Genomic DNA, 12,117 nt, shown 5'->3' with positions numbered 1-12,117 from the left:
AACACACACAAAATGCTAAAGATGTACTATAACCTCCTTGATTTTATTTCGTATGTGTGGCTAATGAAGGGCAAGTCTTTTTTATGCCATCATTACTACCTTATCTGTATGTGGTGTCAGCTTGAAAGATTTTTGGGCTATCCGCCCTGTTCCTCAACTTCCCAGGCCATATTGTGCATACCCTACTAGAGTGCAGGACATACAAAATGCACATCATTTTAGAATCCATCAGTTTACATTTAATGGAATTAAATTCCTTCAGCCTTTGCTCTGCCCACCTTTGTAATATAAAGAGAGACCAGGTCATTCACTGTACCATTTTATCTTAGTAGGTGTTTGCATAAAAACTGGCAACTTATTCTGACAACATTATGTGCAGTTTCAGTAATTAGTTAATCAAGAGCTTGTTCAGCTGGAGCTTGTGAATTAGTCATCTTTCAAATTCACAGAATAAACTCTATCCCTGCACTCAATGTATGTATATAGTCTGTTTAGATTTCTGTTACATTTAAATGAACAGATTGAACGTGAGAAAATGTATGCAATTACTTTGTACTTGTGTATTGCTGAAGAGGTAGATGAAATTGTTTATGAATCAATTTCTGATTAGAATGCAGAGGGACCTCAAAATATTGTAGGACATTGTGTTATGCATTGCTGATATTTCAAGCTTTGGATATTGTATTACAGTTTGTCATTTGCTTTTTAAAAAGAGATTATTTCGGTATCATATTTGCTTTCAGGATGTACACGTTGGGACAAATGTTAATGATTATTTAAATTTCTGTGTTGCTAATTTTACAAGGGGTGCTATTAATTACCACGCGGAATGGGAAAAGTTATTTGAACTAACAGAAAAGCAATTGAGATCAGAAGGTGCTTAATGTGTCTGCATTTGAAAGTGCAAGAAGACATCGGTAAATAATGACCTACAAATGCATATGTTCTACATGCGGCAGTGGAGTAAATGATCTTGATCAAATTAGTGTAACTTCATAAATTAATTAAATTAGTTGTGTCATTGGAGAATTCATAGATGAATGATCAGCTAAGAAGGGAAAGATTTGAACAAGAACTGAGAGATAACTTCTTCACATAGAGAGCAGTGAGTACTTGCCACAAGATGTGGTCGAGGTGGGTACAGTTGCTGCATCCATGAGACGTTTGGGCAGGTACGTGGAGGAGAGTTACTCGGAGGTCTACGGACCAGATTTAGATAACTGGGTCTAACAGGGATGCTGTTGTCTGCATGGGCCTGTTGGGCCAAGGGACCTGTTTCTTGGCTGTATGACTCTGACTGTAAAAATGATCTGATTTGCAGCCATCAGGAATCTGTAGCAAGCTGTGGTGTAATCCAGTACAGCAAGATGTTAAATGGTTTTTAAAGGAATACTTGACAGAACAAGTTGAATTAGGGTGGGAGAAGCTGTAGAGCGGCGCATTCAAATCATCTTTAAACATGAATCAAATGCAAATTGTGGAAAAAAACTTTATAATCGAGGCAGGGTCATTTGAATTGTGGATAGACATTGGGGTATGCTAAGAGAGAGGCAATAAAAAACAAGGAGAGAATGCAATAGAAACTTAACATGGGGCTGCTAATTTGTAGTCCACTTTACCAAGCAAAGACAAAGACAAGGCTGTGATCTCTGGGTGGATGGATAAATTATTATTGCATTTGGTGGTGCTGCATATCCTTTGTGAGAACAAGAGTCTTAATTATTTTTAGTAGCTGATCAGGAGTCAGAAACTTTAAGTTCTTCGGCATAATCATTTCAGAGGATCTGTCCTGGGTCCAGCACCTTAAATGCCATTACAAAGAATGCAGGGCAGCGTCACAATTTTCTTAGAAGTTTGTAAAGATTTGGCATGTCATCTAAACTTGTATAGATGCATGGTAGAGAATATACTGATTTGTTGCTTCACGGCCTGGTCTGGAAACACCAATGCCCTTGAATGGAAAAGGCTACAAAAAGTGGTGGATACAGCCCAGTCCAAAACAGGTAATGCCCTCCCCTACCACTGAGCACATCTACATGGAATACTGTTGCAGTATCCATCAGCAAGGCCTACCACACAGGCCATGCTCTCTTGCTGCTGCTATCAGGAGTCTCGGGACCCAGACCACCAGGTTCAGGATCAGTTATTACTTTTCAACCATTAGGCTCTTGAACCAGAGGGGCTGACTTCACTCACCCATCACTGAACTGTTCCCACAGTCTATGGACTTACTTTCAAGGACTCATCTGGTATTCAAGATAGTTTTTGTTTGTTTGTTTACTTATTATTATATTATGTTTGTATTTTCATAGTTGTCTTTTGCACATTGTATGTTTTGTTGCGTGGGGTTTCTCATTGATTCTATTGCATTTCTGAGTATTTATTGTGAATTGCTGTTAACGAGAAAGAATCTCAGGGTAGTATTTAGTGATATATATGCACTTTGATAACAAATTTACTTTGAACTTTAAACTTTGAGCTTGTTCATGTCTGTTTTGTTTTTTTTTTCAACAAAGCATCCCATCTGAAAATGCATTTTCAAATTGTTAAATTGGTTTATTATTGTCACATGTACTGAGTTTTTGTGTTCCATCAATACAGCACACAGGTAGTACAAGGGAAAAGATTAATAGAATACAGAGTAAAGTGTCAGCTATATCACTTGCACTTTTCTATGTCGCATTAAGTTGACTATTTCCAGACTTGCTTAATTATTTGACATTACTAAATTTTAAGTTTTTATCTTCATTTTTTTCTCTTCAAGAGTTTGGTTAAGGGTAGAGCTGTTCAGTCATCTTTAAGGTGTCATTTACTTGGGATCTGCATATTTGAATGTGTATTATTACAGGTTGCGTACTCCTTATCTGAAATCTGAAAATTTTGAGCACAGACATGATGTCACAAATGGAAAATTCCACAAGGAGCTGGGAAGGTTCCCAGGCGATGCGCAGATCTCTGCATATCACAGACAGTTTTGAGAAATGATGCACAGATGTAATGAACAGAAGTTAGTGAAAAATAGAAAAATGATGCATAAAGTGAAAAATGAAGATCTTGATTGTATATCATCAGTGTTGCAGCAAGCATACGCTGCTTAACAGTACGCCGGTCATGAAACAAGGGAGGATCTGTCACGATGAACTGAAAATTGAAGATAATTGTGAATACAACAAGCTAGTTGCAGAAATTTAAGAAAAGGCATGGAATTGAATTTTTAAAGGTAAAGATCTACTGATCACCGGAGAAGAGAAATTCATTGATGAGTTTACGACGATCGTCACTGATGAAAATCTAGCACCAGAATAAGTCTACGATGTTGATAGGTTTTGTACCTTACATAAAACCTAAAAAAAAGGAAACTACATATACAGTGTATGTAACCGTTTAATCAAAACATGGCAATGTAGGTGGAGACTGCAAGTCTTTTGCTGTTTGTATTGTTCAATAGCTGATTTGGGTATTCTCCTAATGCTGCTGTGCTGCTGCTGTTACACTGCTCATATTATATTCTCATCATGTTAATGGTATGTAATATTTTATTCTGTTAAGCACATGTGTGATGAGCAAGTGCATATAAATTCAGGGTTGGTAATGATGGTGATCCCAAGCAATCTCATTATATATTCTAAAATCTGAAACACTTCCAGCCCCAAGCATTTCGGATAAGGGGTACTCAACCTGTATCGCCCTGGAAAAGATGTGCACTAAATCTAGATTTTCTTCACAATGGATATTCATTACCATTAATGATATATGTCAAAAGATGGTCGAACAGCTCTCCCCATACCTTACTCCGTAACCAAATTCTTAACTTTCTTTTTTTTGCAAATGGTGGGAATTCTGCATGTTTAAGTAACCACTACTTTGGAATCTGATGTCAAAATAATAAATAATTTTATCAATTCCTAATGTAGAACTGTTGTACTGTTACACCATTGTACATCTAATGGAGCTGGGTTAAGTAAGTATAAAGGATCAATGGAACTGAAGCGAAAGCAGAAAATTTTGAAATCACTCTGCAAATCAGACAGCATTTCTGCAAAGTGAAATGGTGTTATTTATCAAAAAGAAATTTTGACACATTTCAAATTTGTCAATTTGAACAATTGATAAATTGGTTTTTATTTTGAATTTCCAGCATCTGCAGTGTTTTTCATGTGGAATTTTAAATTAAACTAGAGATCTCCTTGCTCAGCAGAGTGTATTACTTGGTGTCTGTTGCTCTTGAATCACCAAATGTGATTTATGTTTAACTGGAACTAGTTTAAACTAGTCTTGACAGTATTTGATAAATTAAAACTAAGCTGAATGTAGATAAGACTGGTTATATTGCCTTAGGCCTGGTTAATGTTTTGATGTCAGCCTGATGCTGGGTTCACAGGCCTGCTGCTGTCTTTACAACAGCATCAGACTAATTTTCTGCTTGCCTGAATATTCCATAGTTGGTCTTGAGAACAGAAGTAGAAATATCCAAGGCGGTCATAGGATAAAAGCAAGGTTCAATCTTGTAATGCTAAATGGGATCTTTTTGAAGTCTTGTCAGAGGTTCCCCTAATGAAACCATTCTTTTTAAGAATTTACCTTGCTGTTTAAGATATTCTGTCAGTTTTTGGGCTAAAGGCTTTAAAGAAAAAAATATTTTTGCATTTTAGTACAGCCATTGCAGAGTAATTAAAATAAGGGCTGAAATGTTGTGTTGGGGATCAGCAAGTTGCATTTTCATTGTAGGTTTCTTGTTGGAAAGTATTGCCACAGACAAGCAATCCTATTTATAAGTGGCATATTGCAGGCTACTTTCCCCAAAGTGACAATCATTTTATAACATTAAAATAACTTTGGATGAATCTTTCTACAAAGTGTGATGTTCTGCATCAAATTAAGAATTAAGAAGGTGATGTTAAGAAAATAGCATAGATGATTGAAAATCAAACTTTAGGAAGTATGAAATAAAAGCAGAGAATGCTTGAAATGCCCAACAAGTCAGGCAGCATCTATGGATGTAGAAGCAACGATAAGTTTTCAGGGTGATGGCTTATAATAAGAATGTTTCTAATGTTTGACATGAAATGGTGACTCTTCTCCCTTCAGACAAGACTGAACATTTTGTTTATCTCAAGACTGAATAAACTGATATTGAATTGAGTGACAAGGTTTCAAATTATTGGATACTAACAGATTTAATTGTACAAATCAAGAAATTAACATCAGGCATGTTTTATTTGGATGCAGTTTGCACTTTTACATATTTTAGTGCTAAATTGAATTAACAGTTGAAGTAAAATTAATAATCTTTTCCTATTTTAAGACTGGAATCTCCATGAGGAAAAACAGTGTACTGAGTTGCAGTACTTATACATTGATGTCATTTATAAATTTTTACGAAAAGAAATTAGGTTCTCAAATTGTCACGATGGAATTTATTCTCACACTTACTGTATTAATTACTACTTAAATGTACCTTTACTTCAAATAGGTATTCTCCCCATTGAAAAGAAAATAAAAATTTACACAATGCGAAGTGAAAGTCAGTGTCAGCCCTGTATCTATTATATATGTCATGAGCCAAATACCAATTTCTGATTCATGTTTATTTGCTGGAGCTATAGTGATTAATAAAATGATAGAGCCCTGGAACATAATGAAAGTAAAGGTGTTTCCCAGATAACATTAAATGTTGTTACAAAGAGATGTGTTTACTTGTAGCTTTTATTGCAATTCTAGTTAAATATGTTGTGATAAAATTACCCTCTTCAAATGAAGATTTTTGAGAAACAAAATCAGGTTTATTATCCCTGGCATTCGTTGTGAAATTTGTTAACTTTGCATCAGTTGTACAATGCAAAACATGATAAAAACAATTACAGTCAGTAGCTAGATGTATATTAAATAACTAAATTAAGATAAGTAATGCAAAAAAAACCCCAGAAATTTTTAAAGTAGTAGTGAGGTTGTGTTTCCACAATTTCCATTTAGAAATCAGATGGCAGAGGGGAAGAAGCTGTTTCTGAACTGATGAGTGTTTGCCTTCAGGTGTCTGTACCTCCTTCCTGATGGTAACAGTGAGAAGAATGTATGTCCTCGGTGATGAGGGTTCTGGATGATGGAAGCCGCTTTTCAGAGGCACTGCTTCTTGAAGGTGTCTTGGATACTATGGAAGCTAGAACCTCACGATGAAGCTGACTAATTTTACAACTTTTTGTAGCTTCTTGCAGTAGCACCGCCCATACCAGACAGTGACACAGCCTGTCAGAATGCTCTCCAACTTGCTACAATCCTTTGCATTAGCCACCCTCTCCCCACCCCCCATACCAGATGGTTAGAATGATTTCTATAATATGGTTTTGAGTTGTTATAGAGTACACCACACCAGTCTTGATAAGTGAATCTTTTTGTTTGGCATTCCAACTGCCACACAAAACATTAATTCTCTTTTTGTGTACCATCTACAACCTGCTGAGGCTATTCCAAAAGAACTTCCCAAATCTGTGACCTTTACAACCAAAAGGGCCAAGAGCAGTGGGTATAGAGGATAATTATTTAGCAATTTCCTCTGCGGGCCCAGTAATGTATATTTATTTTGCATAACACATTTGACACGTGTTGCCTTTCTTCAACTACAATTGGAATGATAGAATTTGGAAATGAGCCAATCAGTGTACTTGGGTTATGTGCGCCATGATTCAGTACGTATATTATGTTGACTGATGCCACAATTGTTTCAAATTGTTGATGCTTCAATGCAGTTTTGTGCCTTTGTTTTGTAGCCGAAGGCAGAATGAGTGAGCTGGCTTGAGTCTACAGAATTGTTAAAATTTGACATGGCCTTTAATCTATGCCTTAATTGACTTAACATAAGTTATACCTACTGTTACATTTATGGTTATTTGTTTTTTGATGGTATGATGTCAGTTGTAGGGTTATTGACTTCTCTGAGTATATTTATTTGCTCTTTGTGTCTGTGTATATGTGTTTGTGTATGTATATATGTGTGGTGCTGAAAATTGACTCTCTTTTCTTTCCTTTGTACAGAACCAGTTATTAACAGATTAAGCAGAAGAGTTTCAGGTAAGCCAGAATTTTGCTCTTTAAATACCAGACTCAAGTTATCATAAAATGTGTAAATTGTTTTTCATTTAAATTGGGAATTTCTTCAACCTTGGTTGTTTGAGTGCATACCCATTTGAGTATTTGTAAAGCCAAGTGTGATTTGAGTAGAGCATTAATGTTTAAGGTTCTGGTAAACAAGCTTTCATATAAATTTGCAGTGAGGTTAAATATTTATTGTGAAAGGTTATATCTTGGTCAGTTTGATTCATTGGTTTGATAGTCAAGTCTAGTATTTTATATGCATTTCTTTAAGTTGCAATGCAATGTTAATATAATCCTGGTTTTGCTTTGTGTTGATTTCAGTGTTTTATGGCAGATCTTTATTCTGAGCATTCCAATTATATGGACACAGTGAATGAGAAAATTATAAAATAGGATTGTAGGTTATTTGGAAACTGACAAGGTGGCTATTTTCTTTAAAATTAGTTTTGAAAGCTCCAGAGTTGCGTGAGTTGCGTGATTTTAGTCTGTCGGAATTTGACAATGCCTCATTTTGAAATGAAGATGTTACTAGTCATTTAGACACCAGGAAACTCTATGAAAGCATTTGAATTCAATTTTGTATTTAAAATGAATGTGTCTTGCTGAAATAAACATGCTTTGCATATCTGTTTTAAATTACCTCATTCCATGCAAAAGCATTCAGCTATTGGAAGGCTGTGGTGGCCTGAATGAATTGAATTAGGCCATTGTTGAAGGAGCTACAGGTTGATAATTACATAGAAATTTGCAACATGGCAAATGCACTCTTTCCTTCCGCACTGCAAGTGCTACTAGTAGATCATAAAAATGTATTTTTGCCAATGTCAAAGTGTATTAATTCTAAGATGGGCAAGGTATGCTTTAATTGAAAACAAGAATTAACACAAAGGAGAAAAAAATCAGCATAAATTAGCAAGAAATTGTTAGTTATTAAACAGTTTATGCATTACAATATGTGAATAAACATTCAGTTTTTATCCTAATACAAATAAGGGACCATGTCTTTTTGAATTAATGGAAATATTTTTTAAGTTTGTGGAGTAACATTAGAAAGCGGGAAGGTTGCTGATAGGAATTCTGAATGTTTGTTATTGTTCAAAATACTCAGGCAGCAATGATTTAAATCTTAGCACATAGTATTTTCCTTCAAGTCACTCCCATCCAGAATTGGAAATATTGGCTGTAAAACTTGGAGCTCCCTATCCAAATGTATGGTGGGATTACTTGCAGTGGTTCATGTAGATAGCCCTTTAACACTGCCTCCGAGGCTGTTCTGAATGGATAATAAATGATGCTCTTGCCAGCGACACCTAGATCTAAAAACTGAAGAAATAATTTGAGAGGACATTTTATGCAGGGAGAATATTTTTCTCTATGCTTGTCCTGAGCCTCCAACCTCATTGGTGTATCTTGAGTGTTTGAAAACTAAACATCCTCTCTAGATTAATTAATCCCACATTGTAAAATTAACTTTGGTTGAATGTGCTATACTAGCAGAGAGAAAATAGGTAGGGCATGCATTGAAGTGGATAAAATCCATCAATGTTCCATGCCCAGTCCTAGTCAGGTGTGGAAAATGGACCTGAGGAATATTTTGATTAGGCGAGGTCATTGCTTTAATATGTTATTTATAATATTGATAGAAAGCAGCATATAACCGTTGAAAACCCAAATGTATGAATTGGAGATATTCCCTTTGTCCTGTTCATTCCTCAGTTTTGCAACTTAACCTTGATAAGTTTTTATTTGACATTCTGATGAAGTGTCTTCAGTTTGAAATGCTAACTCTGTTTTGATCTATAGATGCCGATAGATTTGTTGTGTCTTTGACATTTTCAGTTTTTTATTTCAGTTTGCCAGTATCTGCATTTTTTTTTCAGGTTTTCATTTACAGTTAAATCTTGTTCTTAGATGATTAAGGCCCATAAGCTGAATTTGCTCCTGATATTAAAGATTTCCAGATACTGACTCAGACAGGATGGAGGAATTGCAAAATGTGTTTGGATTCCAGGCAAAGCAGCGCTTGCATGAGTTATGTAAATAATTGTGTATGTGTAGTTTTATTGAAGGCTAAGCAAGCAATGTCAGTTAAAGTTGAGAGATGGAAAATAGTTTTTACTTTTTATTTTGGACTCACATTTTGCTCAGAGGAATCGATGTGGTTTAGCCCTTAGTGTATTTCTGGGATTATTGAGTTTTGCTAAGAGCCAAGAGGTAAGCTTATTATTTTTCACTTAGTCTGTTGCATTGGGTAAGAATGTTGCCAATAACATAGACTGCCAAATCACATATACAGGCAAGCAGTAAATGTAAAAATTTCCTGTGATTCAGAAGATAAACAATTCCTTGCATTTGCTTTTTTTATTATAAATATTATACAAATTGCTTGACTTGAATTAGACATAGTACCTGGCTTGAGCATTAATTGTTTTTAATCATATTTAAGAGCCCCACCCAATGATTAGTACTGCCAGTATTTCAGATTGTACAGTGAAGCAATGCTTTGGACTTTGTTGTACTGGTGAATTTTCCAGACTAGTTAATTTCAGAACATATTTCCTTTTTAATAATGTCACAGTATTATAATTACCATTCTGTGATTGTGCTGGAACCAGGTTCATGGACTTCTTGGGGGAGTTGTAAGAGTGAAAGTGTGGGTCAGTGGGTCATGGGGCTTATGGGAACCTAGGAGTGGTGGGGGTAAGGGTCATGGTCTGGAGGAGCATACGAAGTAAGGCTTAGTGGACAAGATGCTGAACCATTGGTACAGGGAATTATGAGAGTTATACTGTAAACTGTACTTTAATGAGGCAACCTCTGCACACGTGAACATATGTGAGATTGTATTTGGATCAGCCTGGGTGTGGTGAGTGGGAGAAATAGCTAGGTTATGGAAATTAAATAAGAGCAGTGTAATTTCTCACAAATGTTAAATAAGGAATAGTAATGTTGACCTAGAACATGGAACAGTACAGCACTGGACAGGCCCATGATGTGCCAATGATGCCAATTTATACTAAATACCCTCCTCCTTTGTATTATTCATATCCCTCCATCCCCTTCATATTCATCTGTGAATCTAAAAGCCTCTTAAACTCCACCAAAGTGTCTGATTCCACTACTACTGTAACCTATTCTTGGTACCTATCACTGTGTTTAACAACAGTACTTGCTTCTCAGGTTGTCATTAAGCTTCCCCTGTAACCTTAAAAGCTTATCCTCCGTTTGACATTTCTACCCTGGGAGAATACTCTTACTGTCTACCCTCTCCATTCCTCTTATAATTTTAGAAATTTTATAATTTGGTCTTCCCTCACCCTCTGTTCCAGGAAGAATAACTCAAGTTTGTCCAAATTTTTCTTGTAGCTCATACCCTCTAATCTAGGCAGCCTCTTGCAAAAGCTCTTCTGCACCTACTCCATAGTCTCAACAGCTTTCCTATAATGGGCTGGCCAGAACTGCAGGCAATACTCCAAGTGTAGTCTGACTGAAGTTTTAAATAGCTGCAGATGTCTTCCTTACTCTAACACTGAACACCACCACCAATGAAGATATATAACACCTTCTTTATCACCTTATTCACTTGTGTAGTCACTTTCAGTGAACTATGGATCCAGACCCCAAGGTCCTTCTGTACTTCAGTGCCATTTTGGGGTCCACTATTAACTCTGATTAATACTTTTATTTGATTAGTAATACTTGGAGCTATTTTAGGATCCTTTGATCATATGACATGGGCGATCATGGTCTTTCCATGAACATGGTTGTTCTTGGTAAATTTCTCTACAGAAGTGGCTTGCAATGCTTTCTAGGTGGTGTCTTTACAAGACTGGAGATCCCAACCATTATCAATACTCTTCAGAGATCGTCTCCTTGGCGCCAGTGGTTGCATATCCAGGACTTGATATGCACTAGCTGCTCATATGACCATCCGCCACCTACTCCCATGGTTTCATCTGACCATGATCGGGGTGGGTGGGAGGGGCTAAACAGGTGAAACATCTTGCTCAAGGGTGGCCTGCAGGATAGCGGAGGAAAGGAGCACCTTGCATCTCCTTCAGTAGAGATGTAATTCCACCCTGCCGCCCAATAGAGCAAAGGATAGAAAAATAAGATGTTGGGGCAACTCTGAAGATCAGGCAGCATCTATGGAGAGGAAAGGACTGTTAATTTCTCTTCGTATATACTGTGTGATATGCTGAATTCCTCCAGCATTCTTTGTTTGTTCGTATGGATTTCCAGCATCCACAGAATATATTGTGTTTACTATTCTAGGATAGGATCTTTCTCTTGGAAATTTGCATTTGGCCCATAGGAGTGTTTGCAGTTTATGTGTACAGATGCAAAGCATTTTATAATTGACAAGCAGTTTGGAAGGCAACATCCTTAAAAAATATTAAGGCTTGGGTTTCCCGTTTTGGAAAATAATTTAAATCATGACCGGAGGTCGTGTTACATGTTGGTACCAATGACGTAGGAAGAGAGGGGTAGGGATCCTGCGCAGTAAGTTAGAAAGGAGGCTAAAGAGCAGGACCTCCAAGGTGGTTGTCTTTGGATTACTCCCAGTGCCATGAGCTAGTGAAGGTCAGAACAGGAAGATAGCACAGATGAATGAGTGGGTGTAGAGATGGTGCAAGGGGCAGGATTTCATGTTCCTATATCATTGGAACCTTTTCTGAGGAAGGGGTGACCTATACAAGTGGGACAGGTTGCACCTGAACTAGAGGGGGTACCAATATCCTGGGAGGGAAGTTTGCTAATGCTATTGGGGAGGGTTTAAACTAGATTTGCTGGGGGTTGTGAACCGAAGTGAAGAGACAGAGGATGGGACAGTTGGTGCACAAGTAGTGACAGCTTGTAGGGAGTTAATGAGGAAGGATGGGCAGATGATAGAGTAAAGAAGCACTCAGCCTGATGGTTTGAGATGTGTCTATTTTAATACAAAGAGTATCATGAGCAAGGTGGATGAACTTGGAGCATGGATCAATATGTGGAACTATGATGTTGTGGCCATTACAGGGACTTGGA

At 36.9% G+C, this 12,117-nt stretch overlaps 1 protein-coding gene across 1 annotated transcript in view; it reads left to right on the top strand.

The window, feature by feature from the left end:
* The window catches only part of prkar2aa (protein kinase, cAMP-dependent, regulatory, type II, alpha A), a 336,630-nt gene that overhangs the window by 136,842 nt on the left and 187,671 nt on the right, over positions 1–12,117 (top strand). The window contains exon 8 of the mRNA XM_059943985.1: positions 7,030–7,065. Coding sequence (XP_059799968.1) covers positions 7,030–7,065 — 36 coding nt within the window. The remainder of the gene's footprint in view (positions 1–7,029; positions 7,066–12,117) is intronic.

The sequence above is a fragment of the Hypanus sabinus genome, chromosome 19, assembly GCF_030144855.1.
Source record: "Hypanus sabinus isolate sHypSab1 chromosome 19, sHypSab1.hap1, whole genome shotgun sequence".
Taxonomy (NCBI): domain Eukaryota; kingdom Metazoa; phylum Chordata; class Chondrichthyes; order Myliobatiformes; family Dasyatidae; genus Hypanus; species Hypanus sabinus.
Note: the sequence above shows the minus strand (reverse complement) of the source record. Positions and strands in the feature narration are given on the sequence as shown.